This window comes from Aptenodytes forsteri, unplaced genomic scaffold (assembly GCF_000699145.1).
Source record: "Aptenodytes forsteri isolate BGI_AS27 unplaced genomic scaffold, ASM69914v1 Scaffold111, whole genome shotgun sequence".
In the NCBI taxonomy this organism is placed as follows: domain Eukaryota; kingdom Metazoa; phylum Chordata; class Aves; order Sphenisciformes; family Spheniscidae; genus Aptenodytes; species Aptenodytes forsteri.
The window spans coordinates 1,200,874-1,225,304 of record NW_008794710.1 but is presented as its reverse complement, the minus strand read 5'-3'; the positions used below and the strand labels follow the sequence as shown (position 1 = coordinate 1,225,304).

Here is a 24,431-nt window from a genome sequence, read left to right as displayed (position 1 = left end):
GAAAATACATCTCATTACAGTGGGTAGATGAAAACTCATGGGTTAAACTCACGGGTTAAAATTATCCAGTGCAGGTCTGCATTTGCATACACTGAAAGTTGCTATAAAATGTCCATTAATTTATGTTGGAAGAATTTACCTGATACAATTTGCCAAGATCAGAGCTTTCATGTTGTTTGGTCTAAAAAGCAAATCTGACTGATGCACAGCATTCCCAAACACTATACTTCAGCCAGGACATGGGATGTATCCCCTAATTACTCATCTCTGCAGCTTCTTGAAAGTTCTAGGATTTCTTGAGAAAGCTCGTATCTAAATGCTAGTATCATACTGGCAAATAGTTATTGCTTCACCTTCCCAAGATACAGTATCCAGATTAGGAGGTTTTTAGAAGGTCTTATACCTTCTAAGTCATGCACACCACATGAATGAAATCATCTTCACTTTTATTGCACAGAAATGAAAGCAAAAATTCCAGTTTGTTTTCATACCAGACTCTTTAGCATGTAGCAGCACAACTGGAGTTTGAGTAGCTCTGCTTCTGAGTGAATTCAAGACTGCTCCCCATTTCAGATTTTGAGTGTCATCCTGGATTAGATCTCCATTCTTAATGGGAAAAGGAGGAGGAAAAGAAAAAAAAACCCACATCATAAATATACCATGTTTCTGATATGAAAAACAGGCACATAAATTTCCTTTGCTATTTTACATTCAAAAGACCCATCATTTCATAATTGCTATTATTTCAAACAATTTTCTTATTCCAACATTTTCTAGTAAATGTTGTGGTTTTAAACTTCCCCCTAATGTTTCCTTTATACTTTACAAAGAGTTAAGGAAGAAAATCTGAGTAATAAGCATGTAATATGTCAGATCGCAGATGGAACACTATCAGAACAGAGACTAAGGATATGGTCATGAACAAAGAGAAAAGAAAGTCCAATCAAGTAGGGAATGAGATTAATAGTTCAGTGCCCAGCTACAAAGACAACTGTTCCTAGGTTGGAAGAACTCAAAGTAGAATAATCGTTCCGAATAAAATATTCTTTCCCATTGATAATTTAATTGTAAATTTCATATTCCGTTCTTGCCATTTATCTTGCCTCCCTGATTGAACTTGGAAATTGTGACAATTTCTGGTGCAAAGCAGATACCCTTATTGCTTGATATACAGCAGGTCACATTTCACATGCACCGTGCTCATTTTTAGTGAACAGAAGACTCAGGTTTGATTTTCTCAACAAAGCACATAATCGAGGTGGTAGCCAAAACAGCTACAGCACAGAAAACAAGCCAACACAGTCACTTTTGTCTTCCTGCACTGCTCTGCATCAAATGCCAGCAGAAAACAAACTTGGTTCCTTTGGGCTGAGCTGCAGCTGTAAAATTACATATGGACAGGAAAGGCAATGACTTCAAAGTCTTCAGTCTATAGTGAGTCAGAAGAAGCCACTTGATTTTCCACAGAACCACCAGTGAGAATAATTTTGATTTCAACCCAAGTCAGCTGCCACATTATAGTGCCCTATTATGAGATCCTGACTGGGCGGCATGACTTAAGTGGAAACCACAACACTTCCAAGATTTCTTCCTTCATTTTCTCAGTAATATTGAAGCTAATGTTAATTCCTTGAAACACACTCATTCCTTGCCTGCAAGTTTGCCTTTATTTCTTCCCAGATATCTTTTCTTTATTGATATGTGGGTTCTGTCAAAAGAAAGTTACACAAAATTATGTAAAAGATGCAATGCTTGGATGCCAGGAACACCATACTGTGAAATCAAGACCTCAGCTGTCATGTGAAAGCTGTAGAAAGGTGCATCACTTGGTGTTTCATACTTTTCCTTCACCAACACCTTCAACAAGCCTCTAATGTTCACATCTAGAAACTGCCTGATAAATCAAGACACAGCCACGTGGTACCAGCTGCTTTTTTGTGCATTTTTCATTCAAGCATAGGCTGCAATTGGAATATTGCAGACAGGATCCTGATACTAATATTGGAAATTCAAATTTCTGACAAGATTGATGTGACTGCACCCCTCCATGAGATTCAGTTCCCCTCTACAGTACCAGAGCAAAATACCTAATTGGATCCAATATTATTGCATGAAGATGCAATAACGACCAAGGCTAGTTTTCAAGAATAACTGATGTGCTTGGCATTCAAATGACACGGTGTTTACTGAGGAATTTCATACCATGTGTATTCCACAGGGGTCTGATAAACCTGTCTTCACAAACTAACTTTTTCCTGGCTGTGAAATAGGCAAATGATCCCATTCACTCTTTCACTAAAAAATTATATACGAGCAGATTTCCAGAAAAATTGCAGCATGAAAATCCTTCTTGTATTGCACACAATTTCTTTTTTTTATAGCTGTTCATGGAGTATGATGAGCTTAAATAGGATTTTTCTTCTAACTATTTTGGCTTGAATACTACAAGACCAATGTAATGAGATTAGGAAATTCTACTTTAATAGGTGGTAGTAAAACACAAGATGAGGGGAAAAAACCCTCTTCATTTTTATAATACAACACCAGAGGTCTCCCTCCTCCTTTTATCATAGATATCAAAATTATTTTCCTGCTATCTCAAGCCATTTTCTACTAGAAAAATCCAAGTGAACTAGTAGCAGTACCAAAAGAGGAGGAAAATACAAGCAGAAATGCAGAAGACATAAGATTTGATGCTGCTGACGCTACATACAGCATTTAAGGAACACAACCTACTGTGCAGCAGAACAAAGTAAACTGGCTTAACACAAATTATGGCCTGTTCATTTATACCAAAGACCGGGTAATTGAGACTCAGTAACTTCCTACAACAACACAGCTGTAAATTAATACTTAGAAAAGAAATGGTTATAAAACTTTGTGTAGAGGAAAAAAATAACCTTTTATTAGGGTACAGCATAGAATGAAAGCGATTTGGTCCTGTTTCTTGAAGACTTTCTGGATTAGTCTCAGGCAATTAGTCAGTTGATATATCTTGCTTTACCACCTTCAAATAACTCAACATTTACTTTCTCCCTATGTCAGTTTTCTCAAACTGATAGTAATTCTCCACTACTTATTCCCTGGCTCTGAAAGCTCTGAGCCCTCCTGATTTTGGTTGGGCAGTCCCCTTGTAGTGCACTTGGTTGTTGTACCTGTGTACAACTCAGTGCAGGTCCCTCTAAAAATATCTTAAATATTTTCAAACCTTATTCTTCATTCCCAAAAGAAAGTGAACTCCCTAGTTAAAGTAACCGTAGCAATGGTTCAGGCTAAGTATAAAAATAAGCAACAGCAGTCAGTCCTCTGCCACCTCAGGGCAGCTACGGAGAGACATGCAGTGAGGCACAGCTCTCCACAAAGGTCACCCATGTGCTGCCAGGTACTGCAGGATGATCTTACCACTCTTTCTCTCTCACACAAAGACAACCTCCTGGAGCTCGCTTCTTTGGGACTACAGAGCCACTAATGGTACAAAATCACTATGTCTGCAAAGGTGCGTTCAACTACCAAGTTAAAAACTTTGCCTTTATTTCTTCTAGGCTTTTACGGACAAAAGATCCTCTCTACCTTCTCCCAGTTCTGGAAATACTCACAGTGTGATTGTCCCCCCATACTAAAGGGTTTTTGTTCATGCCCATTACCTCTCGGTTAAGTGCAGTTAAAATCAGGAGAGTTCTTGGGATATCAGGTCACAATCTGAATGGGGTAGCTGAGTGCAAGGTTTAGCTGATTTCACTTTATTTAACAAATCTCAAAATAAAAATACCCTCCACCTCAGTGCATAAAAAATAAAACTTTGTCTGAATCCTCTCTGTGAAAAGAATTGTTCTTTGTCAGCAAAATTAATTGGCAGAGGCTGAATGCCATATTACAGCATATGCAGAGCTTTCCCACACAATGCTGGAGTGAAGTGCTTGAAGCAAACGAGTCCTATTCAGTGTATTCAGGGCATATCACAATGCTATGGAGCTGCAAACCATTGAATATCTCAACTCACTCCCAGTCATGAATACTGTATCCATCTTCCCTTGTTTACCATTATCCAGAAAATCTCATAGACAAGATTTATTGTCAGCTGTGCTTTTTTCTTCAGTGTTTGGGCATGAATAACACATGAAAACTCACCCAACCATATGTGTACTCCTCCACTGAATGGTGTCCACAAATCAGAGGTATCAGAAGTTCTCCTGGGCTCTACTGCTAGTGCCAACTGAGACCTTTTGCCTTGGGCATGTCACTTAAAAACTTAAGGAAACAAGATCTGTGAAGTGCCCTCAATGTGCACCTAATAAAAGCACTGATGCAATGAAGCTCCAACTACTGATTCTAGTGTGTATGAATTAGACACCGTGAAGTACTAATGCATCAACAGAAATTAAGGGAAAAAAATGCAGGAAGGAAACAAGCCTCACACTTGCATCTCGATTGCACATCTAATGGCAAGTGTAATCCAGGGTGATATAAAGATAAAAGCTAACTGTATTTTGCCTTATTTTTACTTACCAGGTCAATGCCACTATCTCCGTTCTCCAATCTTTTAAGTCGTGAGTCCTTTTCTTTCTTCTTTTTCAGCTTCACCCTACCTTGATCTTTTAAAGCCCTATTTTCATCCAAAAGCTCTTCCATTTTTTCCTGTAGTTTGATTTCAGATAATTTCAGAATATAAACATGATGGCGAGATTCTTCCAATTTTCTTCTGAGAAAGTCTTCAGTGTCCTGAGAGCACTGGAGTTCAGTCAGCAGGTCTGCCTGTTCTCTTCTGTTGTCCTCCTCTTTTTCCCTTAAGAACTTCAGATTCTGCTGAAATGTCTCAAGGTGGCTTTTCATGTCATGCTCCACATTTTCAATGCAAGTTTTCAATTCCATTACCTCCACATCAGGGCGTTTATAGCCCTGAGTCCCACTGAATGCTGATTCCAGCTTCTGCTGCAGATACTGCACCATTCCCTCTTCTAACTTGGATGTCAAAAGCGCAATATGGGCACTAAGATCTAGGACTTGCTTTTCCAGCCTAGATACCTCACCCCGAAGGTAACATTCCCTTTCTCTCAGCACTGCTGTCTGTTGTGTCTGCCTTTGTTTGTAGTGCTCAAAATACTCTGACTGGCTTTTTATTTCATCTTCTTTTGTCTTCAGCTGCTCCTGAAACCAACGTAATTTTTCCTTTTGCTTCTTCTCTGACTTTTCTTGGTTTTCAACCTACAATTTCAGTGAGTTGTATAGTTAACATCTTAATACTAAATCTCTTCTTCCCTTATAATTTTTCTTAATTTTGCAATAATTCTGCCATTGTTTTCTGAAAACTCAGGAATGACATAAGTAGACATTTTTAAAAGAAAGTAAAATCCTGCATTTAGAGCAAAACTGACCTACTGTTTTGTCATTTCAGCCATCACTGAAACATGTCAGTAGGAAACAAACAAACAAAACACAAACTCACCCACATCTACTACTACATGAAATACAGGAAGTTTTTAAACACTTCCTTTTGCATGTTTTATAGTACACATTAAATCAAAAGAAACCTTTGAAATGGAATTCATACAACCAGCTCTGAACTACGCAGTAACATATCGTTAACACTGACAGTAGTGTAGCACTGAGGCGTTACAGGCAGAGAAGCTGTGGTTCTATTATAGAAAACAAGTGCACTTTTCAGAGACCAAGCTTTTGCCCTTTGCCCTTCACCATACCTGTCATCTGTCAGCTCCTTTTATGAACCCCCTGGAAAAGGAGAAAGGAACAGATGCCTTTTGAATCAGTTTGAGAAAGACTGTGGTATTTTCATTTGCACCAAAGTATGTTTGAACACAGAGACATACAGAGGTGAAAGATGTCAATGGAAGACTTAGGAGGCTTTCGTGATTCACATGCTGCCCTTGTTTTGAGCAGAGTAAGAGCCATCAGTATCATAGTGCCATTGTGGCAACTTTGAAGCAAGACTGAAGGCACAGAGACATTGCTGTATTTCTTCAAGGACTTCCTTAGGTCAATCTTTTTGATCTCCAGTATTTTCCTGTTCAAGGGGTTTACCAGGAAGGACAGGACAGGAGGAACACTAGGCTGAAATGTTATGCAAAGTCAGGTAGGTGTGAGTTAATTGTTTGGTTAACTGTTGATGGGAATATATGTATGTCTAAGCTTCCCGGGTCTTGAAAAATACATTTCGCTTTTAAATAAAAAAGCAAAGACTATTGTTCATACTTATGAGTCGTACTGCATAGTACTAGTGTCCTGTCAGAGTATTCAACTTTGACTTAAAATGCTGAGACAATGAAAGTGTATCTTATGACAAGCAGAATCAAAAGACATTTTTTCATGGTAGACCATCCCTGAATAACTTTCATTCCTGCTCTATTTTCATGGATCCATCCAATGAGCTGTGCAAACTGGGTAAAAATGCCTGTTACATGTGTTATCAGCCAACAGCTGACCTTTCTGATACAAAACATTTACGTGAAGTACTAGCACTTGGGAGAACTGAAGGCTTTCCACTGCAGAGCTGACAATTTCACAACAGACATGGGGAGAGGGGATTGCGAGGGCATGAAATCAGCAGTGGGACATTCTTGGCAATGAGGGAGTAAGTCAGCTTGCTCCAGTGAAGGTCACTCTGCAGAGGAGGGCTCGCACCAGCAGGGCTCTGCAGAGTGGTGGCCCACATGACAGTGCCTCACAGGAAAGAAGGCAAGACCCAAACCAATCTGGGAAAGCTGGAAGAGGACACAAAGCTAAGCAGGAAGCTTAAAGCGGATGCAACAGCAGGTGGGGCCCAGCTTGAAGATACATGAGCAATTCAAGAGTCAGATGACAAGCTGAGCAGCTGCATTTTATACAGAAAACAGGCTGTGTTAGCTGTGTTGGTAGGGAATCAAAAAAATGCTTTATTATGGGGCTAGAAAGATAAAGTCTGACCTAGGGAGAAGGAGTACGCTGAGTGGGTTCTGGGGAGAAAGAAGGCAGTGGGAGCATATATCTCAAAGATCAAGGGCCCGAATGAGAGGAATAATGGCAGTGCTGTCAAAAACATTAGAGAAATAGAAAGTGGGGCAGAAAAGACCAAAAAGTTCTGATTCCTCTGGTTGTAGAAAAAGAGAAAGGCTGAGATGATTTATTGCTTAAAAACAGAGAGGTCCCTGGAGATGAGATTGACTTATGAATTATTACCACAAAGAGAAGCTAAACTAGGTCATTTGAAACAATATCCTCCTCACCAAGTTGATCAGGTCCTCCCGAATGTCTCGCAGTTTCCCTTTAACACGCACATTTGCATTTTCAACCTGGTGCAACTTCACATTTAGTTGATCAATCGTCACAAGAAGTGTTTTGTGTGACAGCTCCAGCTCTTTCATCCTGTGATAATGAGAATGAAGATCTTTGCTAAGTAAATCATAGAATCATTAAGGTTGGAAAAGACCTCTAAGATCATCAAGTCCAACCATCACCCCAACACCACCATGCCCACTAAAACATGTCCCGAAGTGCCGCATCTACACGTCTTTTAAAGACCTCCAGGGATGGGGACTCAACCACTTCCCTGGGCAGCCTGTTCCAATGTTTAACCACTCTTTCAGTACAGAAATTTTTCCTCATGTCCAAAATAAATACCACACAGTACAGTTCCGGATGGATAAGCAGTCATCAGCAGTGCATCAATTTATCTTTATTCTTCCATTTTTCTCCCAACAATAAAATAGTAACAAATTGTTGATCACTAATAACAAACACTTAATTCTTAAAAGTCTACTGGGATTTGCACATTATGCTGGAGACTCAAAACAGGAGACAACATCTATGTTAATTCTCTCTCTGCTGGCTTAATACGAAAACCATAAGCAAACACATCTACAAGATTAATGTTCACTGAAGCTTGGCACGCTATATGAAGTAACAACTTACCATAAAGACAACCACAACACTTTGGTCTCTACATGTATTTGATAATAGGATTTTGCTAGGTTCACGGTTAGCAAATTCAAATTTTATGATGACAGTAAATGATTCCCATCAAAATTAAGATTACAGGTAACCTACGAGTAACTATGTGTTTTACTGACTGAAGGGAAAACATCTTACTTGTAACATACCTCACAGTGGGTACTGAAACCTATAATGTGTAACTGTGTTGACTTTGTCCACAAAGCTGGATTTTAACAAAATACAGGTTCGCTTCACCTGTTGCTATTAAAATGGTAGTGTAAGATGATGTGGTGTGATGTGATGGGGTTCCTCTACACAGGAGGAATACCTAAGATAATCTTATGAGAGCAAGCTTCATGGTTTCCTTAAGGTTTTCCTTTTCTTTTCAGCATGCACATCAAAATTTTCTCAATGCTTTAAACAGTTGTGAATTCCAAAACATCCTCGTCTTGCTAAGGAAATTTTTTTTCCAGTCTCTCATTTCCTGTGGCAGGTACTAAAACCTCCTCTTTTCTCATCTCAGAGATGCACACATTACCCCCTGTGCCCCTCAGGACTGTCCTGTACCATACCTTCTTCCTTGAATGTCTTCGTTCAACCTTCAACAGTCTTCCACTCGGCTCCCCTGCTCACTTCTATCTTCTAGCTTTGTCTTACTGCCCCTACCTGCCAAAATTTCCTGCTACCTCCATCCCAGCATGACAATACTACCTTCATTCAAAAATCTCAGATAAAAACATATTTCTGAAGCAATAGGATTAAGACAGAAAACACATCATTAAATAAGTACCTATTCACGTATCAAAGTGAACCTGATGAGGCCCTCTCCACCACAGGCACTGCATAATCTAACACTGATATCAAAGGAAACTGGACCACATCAGCCCAAAACTCTGCCCTGGTTAGTTACAGCTACTGACTCTGCTTCTCTGTTTTTTCCAATAGTTCTTCCTTCCACATCGTTCCTCATCTCATCTGTCTGTGCTTCAGCCACAAGAACTTCAGGCACAGGATTGCTTTTCTTTCTACTGGCTAGCTAAGATCCCTGAAAATGGGCTTCCTATATCCCAGGCAAGTTTCAGCTGGTCATTTGCTCTCCTTGAACTGTTCTCTCATACTTTCTTTGTTTTGGTTTTAAATAAAGTTCTTCCCATCTTCCCCTCCCCAAAAACCTTTGTTAAAACAGGCCTATTCCTACAAAAGCTTCTATTTCAAAAAAGTTTCATTATTATTTTGACAAAAAGCCCATTATTAAAACATTTCTGGCCAAATCCCTTGACGAATCAAAGCAATTAAGAAATTATACAAATAACTATTTTGACTGGCATTTATATTTTCTATCTTTAACTCTTTGGCTTTGTTTAGAACAGTGCAGTTGCTGACTATCAAAAACTTGATCTTATTATTCTAGTCAACTGCATAATTAATGCTTGATGGCACCTTTAGTTACTGTAATGACTAGCATTAACATACTAAACTAGATGAAGCTTTTGGAAACAAGGAAGTTTTTTTGCAACACAAAATTCCAAATTAAATCTTAACTTAAAAGGAAAGGGATATATTTTACAAGCAGAATTTACACTTTATGAATATTTAAAAATGAAACATCCTGAGAAAGCTGTCTGGTTATTTGCTACAAGATTTTAGATCATGCTGTAGATACGATTTAAATATTAAAACCAAAAAATTGAATATTGCATTTCTATTCTGACAGCTACACAAAACACTTATACATGCATCTTATCAGGCACCCTAAAAACACATAAAGCCTTTCTTTTTGCTAGTTTTACATGTATCATTTGACAGCCAGTACATGGGACAAAGGGAAGAGTACATTTGTCATGTCACATTAATTTTGAATGCAAAAAAAACTTTTATTTACCTATTTCTTAGGACAGAATCTGACTCCATGTAGTCTTCTAGAACACCTTTCAGTTTTTGCTCTGACTTTTCCAGCTCTTTTATTCTGAGGTTCAAATTCTCTTCTCCAGCACTGTTTACTTGTTCATCAGGTATGCTTGCATCTTCTAATTCCTGGAAAATCCAGGAAGTATCAGTTTTAACACTGAAATTCAGGATATCAAATCCTTCATTACTGCGCATTTTAATACAGTAACAAAATTCTTGTTCTCTCCCAGATGAAGGATCCATGATGAAAAAATGCCAAATTATTAGGTTCTCAATGTACTGCAGTCTAAGCATGCAATAAAGGAGTCTAAGCCTCTGATGATCAAATGAACAGTCCTTCTCGATTCTGAACACATATATTATTTATGATAAAGTCTCATTTCATTAGCCCCAATGTAATTCAGCATGTATGAAAGGAGCTGCAGTTCACAACATGAGATCCCCATAAATGATTCAATTAGACTAATTCATGGAGTTAGGCATCAAAGTTTTGACAACAGGATAATTTTCTACTAAATAGAGGAGTTCATAAAATTGAGTATGTTTATCACAAAAGAAAAATCATACTTATTTTGGATAAATGTATGATATTTTTATTGTTTCAAGATACAACATTTAAAAAGGATATTTCCTATTCAAAAGGCAATCTGTGACTATTTCAGAGAAACATTCAGTATATTTAACTGGTATTTTGGAATTCTGCATTCAGCATTTTACTTAGAAGTCTACTTCACCTCTGACAGGTGCCTAAAAGGAATTTTTAAACTTGGGCTTGGGAAGGCAAGATAAGTTTGGTTCTTTTCCTTTGCCTCTTTTAGCAATAGGTCTAAAAGTTCTTCAGCCTGCCGTTCACCTTCATTTACAGAAACTCTCTTCAGTAAGTTTAGTCCTATAACCGGCATCTGTGAAATACCTTTGCTTTTGCTACATTTGTATTGATTTGGAATTGGATCTGTAATTGGAATTCAACTACTAAGTTTGGACCTATTCTCCAGGAAATAATGCAAATACTTTTTTTTCTTTTCTTTTCTTTTGTAAACAAATGCTGAATCTACAGGGTTACAGAAACTCTCTTCAGTAAGTTTAGTCCTATAACCGGCATCTGTGAAATACCTTTGCTTTTGCTACATTTGTATTGATTTGGAATTGGATCTGTAATTGGAATTCAACTACTAAGTTTGGACCTATTCTCCAGGAAATAATGCAAATACTTTTTTTTCTTTTCTTTTCTTTTGTAAACAAATGCTGAATCTACAGGGCGAAGAAGAAGAAGAAGAAGAAGAAGAAGAAGAAGTAGTAAAAGGTAACAGTTCTTTTTGCCACTGAAAGTAGAAAATAGCACAAAATCAGTGCAAAAAGAATAAACAAACAGTTCTTCTCTTATTGTCCCATGTTTTGATATGTGCTATTCACATATATGGCGAATTACATAAAAATTTATTATTTTGGCCCATTGTATCACTCACTTATGTCAGCCACACAAGGACATAGAGCTGAAAAGATTCAGCCACTCCTCAGTCCCTTGAGAAGCCATGATACTTAAAAGCTACAAGTATGGAAAGACAAAGAAAGTATAAATCCATATGGACAACAAAGTTCAAACTACTTTGTGATCTTCTCTAGTCTTACCAAGCCCAGTCCCTCCTCAGAGACCATGCATTCCCGAGACCCGTCAACATAATCATGGCTCTCCCCTGGCCCGTATAATTTGCCAAATGGAACAGTATCTTTGATTTTTAGCTCCTTGAGACACAATATTTTCTCTGTATTTATTATTTGCAAAGTGAATAGACATCCTGCTCCCTGACAATGGGCATCCCTGAACACCACTGCAAAAGGAATATATAATAATAGTGGACATTGTTACTCTGCTTATTAACAATTTACAGTGGAAGCCAAGTTCATGTCATTTTCATCTCTGCCCCAGTCTAGTATCCAACTCATAAGCTGTAAAAAGAAAAATTCTTAGCGGTATATTTTGCAGAAAGTAGCCAACAGATAAAAGTGGAGAGGATGGACCAGGCAGGAAATAAACTGACACTTAAAATCATTACACTGATTTCCACTCACATGTTTCTATTACATGTTCTTGTTTATAAGTGCATTTTTATTCACTGATATAATGGAAGTTAATACAACAATTTCTAAAGTTGATCTCAAACCTCATGATCCATTAGGCCTCTACACTTCTGCTGCTTCATCCTGAAAACTACTGAGTACTTCAGCATAAAATGAGGAAAGCTGTTACGACTGATATCAGAAATGAGAAACTTATTGTTTCCTTATTTGCTTATATAGCTGGGAGAGATTATTGAAAACCTGTGTCACAGAAAATAAAAATCAGGCCCAGCATCTTGCATGGACTGAGTATAGTCATTATACCTGTTCCCAGCTCTATAATAAATATCAATATGCAATGGATAGTAAGACTGGAAAGTTTTCCAAAACTACAAATTCTGCTAGCTCAGCACAGAATAAAAATATCATCAATGCCATGGAAAATGTCACCCAAATCAGCCAGTTTCTTTGAGAAAACTATCATGTGAATTACAATGAAGCAAAACACATTAAAAAAAAAAAGAAGAAAATGAAACTGCTCGTACCTTTTCTGCTTTGTAACAAGACCATTTCCTGTCTCTGCAGTGCGCTTACCGTTGCAGCCACATGCTGTGACCATCCCACGTTTGTGCTCATAGTTTCTTTTCCAAAGCAGCGATGAGCAAAACTATATCTATGAGAAAAAAGAGTGTTTCTTTGCCAAGTGAATCACACTTTCCAATTTCTGTTCCTTCATCAGCATCTGGTTTGGTTATCCCAAGCTCTGTTTATCTCCAGTTATGGTCCTTCTCTTCAGAGTAATGCCAAAACTCTTGCTTTTGCGGTGGAGACTTTCCACATTCCGTCATCACACCGCTAAAAGCTTTAACTAAAACATGAAAAATCTGTATTTGAAAACACATTCTCTAAATGCTTGTTCCTTTTGAACAACACATTGTGAGCAACACATTCTTTTGGGGATCGAGTTTCCAAACTTCTGCATGATCCTTGTTTCCAATTTAAATTGTGCTTTGTACCAGGAAACGGTTATTCAGACCCTCACATGAGCCACAGTTTGCTGCCTCTGACTGAATTACTCTTGTGAAGTGCCTCAGCTCCTTCAGCCGGTAAATGATCTCATCTGGTGATTCTTTGTGAAGAGTACATCCCTGGTCTTACTTCAGAGCCTAAAAATTATCTGAGAAAACTGGCTTCTTTTGAGGCTGATTCCTGCACCTCCAACAGTGAGATATTCAGTTGTTATGACAAAACTTTTCCTCAGTTTTCTTTGTGCTGCCTGGGTTGTTCTTTGCCTCATGTTATTGTTTTCAATCATAATTTCCACCTTGTCTGATGTATTATCGTAACCATCTTATTCCACTCTACATTCATGTTGGAGTCCAGTGTGTCCATGGGAGCAGATTTATTTCTCTGTAGCGTTTTATGTAGCCCTTTTAACACAAAGATGATTTTCAAGAAAATGTGAGGGAGGAGAAAGTTATCTTTTAATATTGTGCTCTTAATATTTTGAGCTTGCCTCAACTTTCCAGAAATAATTAAAATTATCTATTTCTTCATATTGCCTTTCCAGCTCTGAAACAATGATTTGCTTTTCCCTCTTTGAAAGAAAAGCCTAACCTTTTTGAATTTTCTAACCATTCTCCATCTTAAACAACCCTTTTCAACTTTAATTTTTTCAATCTGTGCTTCACCCAAAATTTTTCTTGCAGTTCAGGTGGTCAATGTCCTTGACTGTTTATCTACCTCTGCTGGTTGAGGTTGTGCTATTTTTGCTTCCTGGTTGACTTAATGTCAACATTTTTTTATTTCACCTGGGAGGATGCCATGATTTGCAAATATTTATTTCCAACTCTTCCTCTGCTTATCACATTTGTCTACACACCCATTTCTTCAAGCCCCTCTTTCTTCTTGAAGAGATAACTGAGCACAGCGCATCATGCATTCTCTTTTCCTGACCTCTCAGGCCACCTCGGGATCTTCCATTCTCCCAGTGCTATCTTTACAAGTTATTGCCTTAATTTTCAAGAAACATTCAAAAAATCATTCCCCCCACACAGTTCTTACTCACTTCAAAGTTTTCTTAGTTCAATCTACCATCTTGCCTTTCTCCAAAACCCATCTCTTCTCCATCTGTGGATTTCCAGCTTATGAATTTAGTATGAATTTTACCACTGCAGGGTTGTAAATCTCTATTTGTTTCCAACTTCGAACAGTTTTTTCCTGTCAGCTATTTACTATAGAGAACTTATTGTCAAACACTTAGCTTTTTTATATAGATATTAAAAAGGAGATCCTGTGTTTCCTGGGTGAAATGCAAACGACGTTTGTTGAAAGCATGCAGTATGGAGACAAAGATCTCAGTACTGTAAGAAAACCATTTGGTAGATAACAGTTCACATAGCAGCCAGTAATTGCACTTGTATTTTTTCCAGTGTTTGATTGGTGTGAGAGTGTAAATTCTGTTTAGATTTTTTTTCAGTGTTTATGATGTGCTGGTCCTTATTTGATTATCAAATCATTCCAGCTTGAAGCTATACCTTTAAAAAAATCTCTAATTTTTAATTCAAATATTTTGCAGCTTCAAGTATTATGCAAACTGTTTTATGAAAAAAAATGCACCATTTTAAAGCTGCTCAATAAATATTTTCTATATTTTTGCACGTGGACTCAGCTGTTCACTCCATAGGTTCTTTTAATAGCCTGTATACAAACAAAAACAAAAACAGAAAACAAAAACAACAAAAAAAAGAAGTCTGCTGAGCTTTAGATAGGTAACATTAATTTAGAAATAAGTGTTGGCATCCAGCCCTAAATTCACAGACACCACAATTTCTTTCTAAAAGTTTTATATTAGCTTTGAAATAACAAGAACCAAAATTACTATCAGTAAACCATCTGGTTTGCCTTGAAATAATGAACAATGTTCAAGAGTCCGTCTATAGTTAAGTCCCTTAAAATAGGCTTTGCTGTGTTACATTAATCAGAGACACAGAGTCACCTCTGGCAAGATGAGTTAAAGGAAATTGCCCTCCACACTAGCACCATAATATGATGTGCACTCCTAGAAACGTGAGAGTTGAGCAGCTATACGGCTACACAACCGTTACCCCTGTGTTATCCCCTCAAAATGCTTGTCACCAGCCTTAAATTTAACTACTTAAATAGTTGCTGTTAACAGGAAGAATAGCGGGTTGTATCAGCACAATGTATTTTCTGGAGACTAATTACACTTGTAATTTTTTCTCTTTTTTTCTTTTTTTCTTTTTTTTTCCCCCAAAGGGGACCCATAACTATCAGCTGTATCAGCACGGAAGCCTATAGATCAGGCCTAAGCCTTGAATTCATAAAAATTTTTGAACTAACAGTATTTCAAAATATTTTAAATGAAATTTTTAAAATGCTGGTGATCTCATTAAGTTTACAGAATGTATATAAAGTGTCTCTAAACTTGGCCAGTATACTTTTCACAGTGTTTAAAAACAGGTATGTTGATCCAGATGTTAGCACCTCTAACCAGGACTGGAGTAAAAAAGCTGGATGAAACTCAAAGACAACAGTTTAGTGACTTCCTTTAACATTATTCTTTCAAACTTATATTAATCAAAATAGCATCTGTCCCTTCCGATCTCCACAGAACAGAAAAATGAGCTCAAACTGTGGTAAGGTGAATAATGTACCACAAAGCTTCTCCTTTCTTCAAAAACATCTCTATAAGCATATGCTCAATTTTTGACAAAATAAAGGAAATTTCAAAAGGAATGCTCAAAATGCTGTAAAAATATTGCTCAATTCCAACTAATTTTCAACACCCATCTAGCAACCAAAAGAAAGCTACTGCACTTATAACAAATCAATAATACCCTTGGATTACATTCCACCCATCTGCATCTACCATAATTTTATTGCAAAATATAAAACATATGCAGCAGTGCTAGTAATGAAAGACCAGAGCCAGTTGTCAAGAGCATGAACAGAAAGATGATAACTGAACGTACTGGGAGCTGAATAAACCCCCAAAAGAGCCCATGATAACACAGGTCTGATTTTTCAAAAGTACTTGTGATCTGGGCAGAAGAAAATACTGTTTCAAGCTTAATGTAAGGTAAATATAATAGCTTTTTCGGGTAACTATTGTCACCATGCTTCTTCATCATACAGTGCTTAACAGCAGTTTCAAAGGGGTTGATTAACCACATCTCCTACTATAAGGAGATTCCACAAACATAATTCACAACAGATTCCAAAGAAGAAAAAACTTGGAAAAACTGTAAAGGTAAAAACATTGTGTATTTTCAGTTTAAAATAAAAAACAAAACAAAACAACAGCAGCAACAACAAAAAGACTGTGTAAATATTCAATAGTTTTAAACCATAGCTTAATCCTCTAACAGTTAGGTTGTTGAGTTACCATCCTTACTGAAAGGCAGCATGCAACTTGCGTTGCTCCAGGGAAGAGGGCTAGGACTTGTATGTTCCCTCTTGTTCTGTGTGAAAGGTGAGCACTGCAACTACAGCTCCTGCTATAGCTGAAGAAATTAACTCTGTCTTTTGCATTGAGCTGAAAGGACCGGGACACTGTGGAAAGGATAGTGGGAATGATGGTAGTGTCTCAAGGGAGAGACACAGGGGTTTCTTATCCTTGCCCTTTCCATGTTGCATCGGCACATGGAGGGTCAGTCACATTGCAACCTTCACATTGCCTCATAAAAGGGAAATTAGGTTATTATTTCCTAAGCTATTTCACGGCTTCAAAGATCTTGAGGAAGTAAAATGAACCCCTTTTTTGCATAGGTGGTGACGCTTACAGGGCTTTTTAGAAAACAAAACTGAAAGCCAAACAGTGTTTGCCACCTCCCCATCCTGCATGACAGAAGGAAGGATCCTACAGCAGTACCTGAACTTTAGACAAAATGTACCCGCTCTGCAGAATTGAAAAGCACCCACTGCAGTTAGGGCAGTCAGTATCTTAGAACGCAAAATCATTTCTTGTTGAAAACTCAGTGACCTTCTGCAGAAGTCTAGGAAGGTAACTGAAGGCATCCAAGTTGGATTTTATAGGTGACTATTCCTCTCTGTGCAAGCAAAACCAGTAAACCCTCCCCCGTGGTTTCAGGGTCTTACGAAGACAATTCTCAAAACATGGCAAAATCTAAGAGTTAAAAATTGAGTACAAAGAAATATCAAGAATACCAACCACACGTCTTGGCTCAGTTGTGTCATCAAGGCCACAGAATGAATGCTAGTGAAAAAAACAAAAAAAGGAACAAAAACTATAACATAAGATCAAAAGAAAATGAGGAAAAAAGAAAAGAAGAAAGATGTAAGATATGTAATATGAAATCCAATGACATTACAGCAATTAGTCTTACATCAATATTAATTGAGTTGATCTGAAAGAGAGATACAGTACACCAATCTTACTCTAAAAAGGGGTAACAGGGTACAAAATTCAGTATTTGAGGGCAGCTTTACAAACGGTAACATCTGTGGTTTATGTAACTTCAGAAACATTAGGCTCGGCTCTGTGACAGTTCAGCAAGTTATAATTACACACCTGAAAGCTTTCCTGAACCAAGACTTACCAAGCCAAGGGCACAAACTAAATGCAACTTAAAGGGTAGAGAATCAGTTATGAGAAAAGCATGACGTATTTAAACAGCATTTGTTCCTCATGTATCAACTCATAGAATAAAACTGAGATTTTACATTATTCTTTTGTATAGCCTTTAGAAGCAGGACAGTTTGCTGAAGAATCTATAGGGCAAAAATACTGTCATCTTTATGTTCTGATTTGACAGAATTTTACATAAAACTTAAAACTTGAATCCATTGCTAAAGGAAAATAAAAAGCCACACTCATGACTAACTATAAGCGGTGCATTGCCCTTAGCTACAACTAGCAATGAGGCTCAGCTATAAATACTGCCCTTCCTTCAGAAGCATAAGACTTCTCTACACAAGAAATTATCGTGCTCAGTATCAGTGGCATGTAGGTGTAAGTCTGCACCCACTGACATATTAAACCTACAGAAGAACAATGAAGTAGAAGTATATCATTCATTGATTCTCTGACAACACAATCTTCCTTCGGGCAGTCAAATTCAGAATGGGATTTCATCCCAAGGAAAAAAAAATCAAATGTAATACAGATAGAAGGAAGCCCTCCACCCATCCAGGAGTTGAAGGATAACAGAAAATGATGAAGCTTTTTTGAGGTCTCCTGCTAATGTACCATTAAGGCAAAGAGAACGTTAATCATTTTACCTCATTACCAGCTTTCTGCTAAGCTTGTGATTAAGCTGTTTCTTTTCCAGTACTTTTCCCCATCCATTGCACAGATGAACCAGCACAGATAATGCTAAATTCCATTTTCAAAATTAGCAGTCTGTCTAATCCAATACCTACTCTGTAAACTGTAATGGCAATGATTAAAGGCTTACATTTTGGCAATAGCAACATCTAGAGATTTTGATGTTTTAGAATAGGTGGATAAACACTAATATTTGCAGTAATTAACATGTAGAGATATCACCTATCCCTCAAGGTTTCTCTACCTTGAGGAGTTAACTGTAGCATCTTAGACATCACTGGCTGCTAGGGAGAAACATCTTCAGGTATAGAAGTGGTCCGGGGCAGAAGAGGGCAAAGGCAGCAAAAGAGCCCTTTAAAAGGGGTGGATACTGCCTATGTTTCTCTGCTAGTGGAAACAGGGACCACTGCCTCCCCAATGGATACAGACAGACTAGCCCCAGCCAGGGAGTAGTGGGGGGTGATGTTAAGTGACAATTAGAAACAGCAGCAGACAGCCCAGCTCCTCACAGCTCTTCTCCTGGCTCTTCCACAAACCCAGCTGGATATCACAGTTCAAAAAGTGCAGGATGAGGTACTGCAGAGGGGAGACAACTACTGTGGGAGCAGAAGGGGCCAAGGAAGCTGCTGAGGGAATTGGAGTAGCTGCTAGAAGTGCGATACCCCCAGAGGGTGACACAGGAGGGACTGCCACATCCTGAGAGCAGATGAAGGGACAGTGAGATTAGTGAAGGGTGAGGAAGAAACCTTCCCACATCCAGCGCACTGCTCCTCAAAGCCTCTCTCAGTTCTGCAGACCCCACTGACCTCTTCCAATTCCCTTTCAGAGTCCCCCCAAAGCCTTCCTTTTGCTCTTTTATCCTGTTCTGATCCCAAAAGAAAAAAACAATGACTGAAAACTCCCCTAACTTCTCCATTCAGCCCAGCAGCAGGTACGTACCCATATGTACCGGAGAAAATGAACCTGAGAGGATGTGACTCATCTTGGGATCTAGGCACTGGTTTAGCAAAAGCAACGTAACTAAAACACTTTGCTAGAGCTTAGAGAAAACCCCATTGTCAGCCTATGCCCTGCAGAACAGCCTAAACTCCACAGACCTGGGAAACACTTGAGCCCATGGTCCAGGAAACTCGTACCATCTCTTGCTTGGGACCACAGTGACCCAAATTTTGCTGTCTTTAGCCTCAATCAGAGCTCCTTCAAAAGAGGAGAAAATTTGGATCCAGAATATTAATTTGGAACCTGTTTCTATCTTAAAGCAAGAAATATTTTTTGTTTGCAGTGTTCGCCACATGCACGTCTAACTTTTTTTTAATTTTCAGTATTTGCAAGTTTTGCAAAGCAGTATTATCCGAAGAACAGGGCTGAGCTAACCGCTCCTGTCAAACAGAACCAAATCTTTATGTTGTTTCTTGATCTAAACCACAGCAAATCCTCCCCCTTCTCATCTAGTGTCTTTCCAGACCCCTTGATTCCTTTCAGTACTTGATAGAAAACCCAGATAGCAAATAATTTTGAGCAGGGGACAGAGCTTCATTTCATGCAGCAATGACTTGAACTCAAACTTTCTCTCTCTTGTTTTAAAATAGATTTCATGATATTAGGTTAAGTACTATTAACGTCAATGCAACAGAGAAAAATAAATTAGTATGGAAAAAAAATACCCATTGGCATTGCCCAGGCGTTTATTTACCTTTTCCTCAATTTCTTTGAGTTGCCTCTTTTGAAGTTCTATTTTATCTTCTAGTTCTCGAATTCGCTGGAACAGGAAAAAGCAAAATAGAAATTATTATATCTAATTTGAAAAGTATATGAATCAAAAAGATAAGAAATAGATTAAAAACTAAGAGAACAAATGCCCATTATTAATGTAATACTTCCTTTACAGTTGTATTAGGCATGTTCATGGCAGGATTGCTCCACGTTCCCATGAAACCATGGCATTTTAAACAAGCTGCACATTTAGAACATCATGTTTACTACAAGGAAGCCTAATCATCACCACTCATTAATCATAATTTTAACATATACACACAGACAATTCCAATTAGCATCAAAATTCTTAGAAGTACAACACTTCTTTCTCTGCAACTACTGGAAGTTTTTCTACTTACCTAGACAGTCAGCAGATTATACTATTACATTTCATTTTAACTCTCTACTTTAATTTCCTGTAAAACATAACCATGCTTCTGGCATAGTCACGCCATATCAGAAAAACAGAGCGCACAGATTTTCAGATCATCACCAAGTCACCATCCAGAGATTCAGCTCCGTCTTATTACCGGAGCCACCTCCCACCAGAGTCAGAAGGAATGTCTCCTTCAGTGTAGCTCTCTGTATTTTTAAGGATTTTCCTTGTTCAGTTCCACAGAAGTTCTCCAAAAATATGACTGTTGTTGGATCCACATATGCTATCTTATTTCTGTCCCCTTGTTTCCTTTCTATGAGTTACACTTCCTTGCTTTTTCTTTTTTTTTTTATTTTTCTGCACTTCTACATTAAGAAGATGCATTTTATTACACTTATAGTATATTGTACTTGTTACAGATAAAGTAAGTTCATAAATACTTTTTTTATAAGCAGAAACCTGAAATCTCCTACTAACAGCCACTGCGAATCAAGGGGCAACTTATATACTGTCAGCTTTTTTCAGGATTAACTTCCTGACCTTTGCCGGGCCTACAATAGTTAAGGTTATTAGCAATTTCTGAACTTTGAAAGAGAAATTATCATTTAGTCTAATTTCTATGCATAGGCAAATAAAATTAATGTAGCAGCTGCTGCATCACTCCCAAATCAACTACTCCCAAATTGACTTGAACAATAGTATCTCTTTCAAAACAACATCCAATCATTATTTATAAACCTGTGTGATCAACTGACGTTGACAGTTGATTCCCTGCATTCAATTCAAAGACCTCAAATAGTGGGAAATGCCCCATACTCGTGGTAGCCCAGGACAGTCGCAGCAAGGCAGCAGCTGATCCAATGACCATTTTGTATTGGTTTTGAGAACTACAGAGTTTGGCCTGAACATTTCAAGTCTAACCTGGAGCTACCCCAAAGATGAGATACATCCACCCTGCAGTTCACCTTGCCTAGGGCATACTAGTCTCCACACAAATACCGCAGACAGGTCACAAGCAATAGCTTTGTTATTGTTGCTGCTGTTTTAAAATAAAAGATTTTGCTTAAATGACTGTTTTGAATGTTATGCAGTCAGAATAAGTCAGTCAAAACCTCCACTGTATCATGCTGCATTGCTCAGAGATTTCCCCAGATATCATAAAAGCACAAACCAGATTACCCGCGTGTGACACGAGTGCATGCAGTTTTGCTGACAGTAACAAATGCCCCGAGCACAGCTGTATTAATTTCACTCTATTACATTTGAACTGATTTATACTTCATCTACTCCCTGCTCAAGGCAAGTCTCTCTCTCAAACGATCATCTTCATATACTGCATGTACCAGGGATATTACAATCACTGTAAAAAGCCACGGGATGAGAAGCAGGCAGATGTAACCACCTCTGAGACCTCTGGTCCATCGGGTTACACTCTTGTTTCTCTCCCACTCATTTCAGTTATGCTGATTCCTACTTACAACCACATCCCAGAGCTGAGTGATAGACTTCAGTTCTCTGGGGGTCCTGCTATGCTCTGTGATAAAATTTGACCATGGTGAGATAAGTGGAGAGAAGCAATATTTTTAAATACTATTTTCACCTTCAAGATTCATCATGTGAGATATTTTTTCAATATCTGCTGAGAACTCACCTCCAGAAAAAAAGGAAAATAAAAAAGCCCCCAAACATCTGGTGGCTTTCTCACCTCAGGGTTTACAGCAAGTGTTCTTTTATAAAAGAACATGTTAATTAGGATAAGATGGCATTTTTCAGATTTGGGAATTCTGTTAATTAAGTAAAAATTGAGATGTTATTATTCCCTTATGAATTTTTAATCTTTTCAAAAGATTATAGCTATTCAGCTATTCTCTCCAGCTATTCAGAATAGTTCTTAAAAAAAGGGCTGAGGCTTCTGTTTTCCAATTCCCACCCATAACCCATCATAATTGTTAAACTTTGTGAGACAAAAGATAGAGAATAGTTTTAAGGTGAAGAAATATACACTTTCCTAAAAGTCAGTTTAAATACAAAGACAACCTAGCAATTAAAAGGGAATATGAATAGGATTGAAGTTCTTAACAGTGAAAATCTACAAAAAAATCCTCAAAACAACTAGATTTATGTCAGTAAGACAGATATATACAGGGTGGATATAGCCTGTAGGGCAGATATTTATGTGTATACGTGTGTATATGTAGACCTGTTCCAGACTTGTCACCTAAAGATAATATGTTGAAGACAGGTGACTAGTGTTTAAATAGCTAGTATTCCCCTTATATGAGTGGAAATCACAATGACAGAAGACTTATGCTGCAAATGAGTAAGATTTTGTAACCAACTTCTTTACTACAGAAATTAAGAGTTCAAACCTAGACAGGTCAGAATTTGTTCTAAAACACAAACGCGGGCTGGAATTTTCCATCAGGTATCAAAGCTTGGGGTTGTTTACTTCTGGTTGTTTACTTGCTTTCCCCTGGAGTATTGTAGGGAGGCTTATCCAGGAGGATGAAGTGGGCGTAGCTATTCCCATCAACACCCTCTGATTGCACAGGGTCAGCACTGGAAGATAACCAGCCTAGCTCAGCTATATATATATCCTGAAAAATCTGATTTAACTCATTTCTTTGCATGTAACTGCAGAGACGGCCTTAAAAATATACACGTATATATGCAATATATTGGCAGGAAAAAACAGATTTACATCTGCATACAGTATTTAACACATTAAAATAATTCTTTTCCCTATTGTACTTATCTGTGTTTACAGTATTACCTTGATCATAGAAAGATAACAATTTCCAAAATATGACTTTAAAAAATACATGTAAGCTACATGCAATAATCCTAGCTTTAACAAAAAAGTACCTTCTAGAAGTAGCAAGAGATGTTCCTCAGTCAAAGGTTATATTAAACTACTGAGAAGGAAATTACAGAGAAGGAAATTACAGAAAAATTACACATACTAATTAAGACCAAAGGCAGGACTGCTTGAGATTCAGTATAAGCATTTGCATCTTTATCTACTGTTCCTTTTATTTGCAAGAATTAGCAATCAAGAAGCTGTGGACTCACTCTCAGGTTTTCAACACTTGATTAGATGCTTTCAATAAATTCTGATTTGTTTATGTTTGCAAAAGCATAACTGTGACAACAAATCACACAGAACTATTTCATTGTTATCAAGAAATTCTACCTACTTTCATGCTTCAGGGCATAAATTGATGATCAGTAAGCCAAGCTTTTCCTCCTATGTCATATAGAGTTATAACAGTTGTGCTATAAAAGATGCGTTTGGCTCTATCCTTGACAAGGCTCTCAGGAACTTTGCAGGGTAAATATCCAGGGCATTTTCAACTGCACAAAAGACTATGTGAGGAAGCAACAAAATCTACTATATCTTGCTATCAAAACATTGAGAAGTCTTGGTTGAGAAGAAAGCCGCAGGCTGTTCTTTCGTTTATTCTCATTTTTTAAAAAGGGAGGGACAGAAGACATGGATAGATAATCTAAAACCAGTACAGTGTTTATGTTTCCTTTAAACCCACTAGCACTGGTCACAGTCAGAGTGAGGATTAGGGACAAAGTGGAGCCGTGTTCTGCTGGGTTCTAGCAATTCCTGTGTTCCTATGGTTAATAGCTGCCCCTCAGTCACGAGTGCACCTTTTCGGGACTGACAGGATTCATGAGAATAACACTGTGTTGTCAAATCATGGGGCCGTACAAAGGAATTACTGTAGGCAAACAAAGAGCCACAGTCAGACAAAAGTAGTGCAATGAAACTGTAACCATGAAAGAGAAGAGCGTAAACGTTAGGGACATGGATTCTTAGCACTGTCCACCTCGACCGCATTCAAAACCAACCTGCCAAAATAATGAATACTAATCTGTCATTGATTTTATTGCAATAGCAAATAAAACCTCACAAAACTTCAGGATGATGGATGGGTAGATTGGTGAATACTCCCTGTTACTACCTTCACCCGCATGGAGCTCCCCTGAGTTTCGGAAAGAGGGTTAGACGAGCATCCGTTTCAGTAGGGCAGGTACCTACTTGATAAATCATCCTTCCACTAGCAATGAAGTTTGCTGCCACTTCTGAGT

The 24,431-nt window shown here is 38.0% G+C and overlaps 1 protein-coding gene across 1 annotated transcript in view; it reads right to left on the bottom strand.

Annotated features, from left to right (window-relative positions):
• Positions 1-14,527: 14,527 nt before the first annotated feature.
• The window catches only part of JAKMIP1 (janus kinase and microtubule interacting protein 1), a 110,738-nt gene continuing 100,834 nt past the window's right edge, over positions 14,528-24,431 (bottom strand). The window contains exons 20-22 of the mRNA XM_019470632.1: positions 19,893-19,958; positions 17,084-17,128; positions 14,528-14,589 (exon numbers count right to left, since the gene is read on the bottom strand). Coding sequence (XP_019326177.1) covers positions 14,557-14,589; positions 17,084-17,128; positions 19,893-19,958 — 144 coding nt within the window. The 3' untranslated portion in view covers positions 14,528-14,556. The remainder of the gene's footprint in view (positions 14,590-17,083; positions 17,129-19,892; positions 19,959-24,431) is intronic.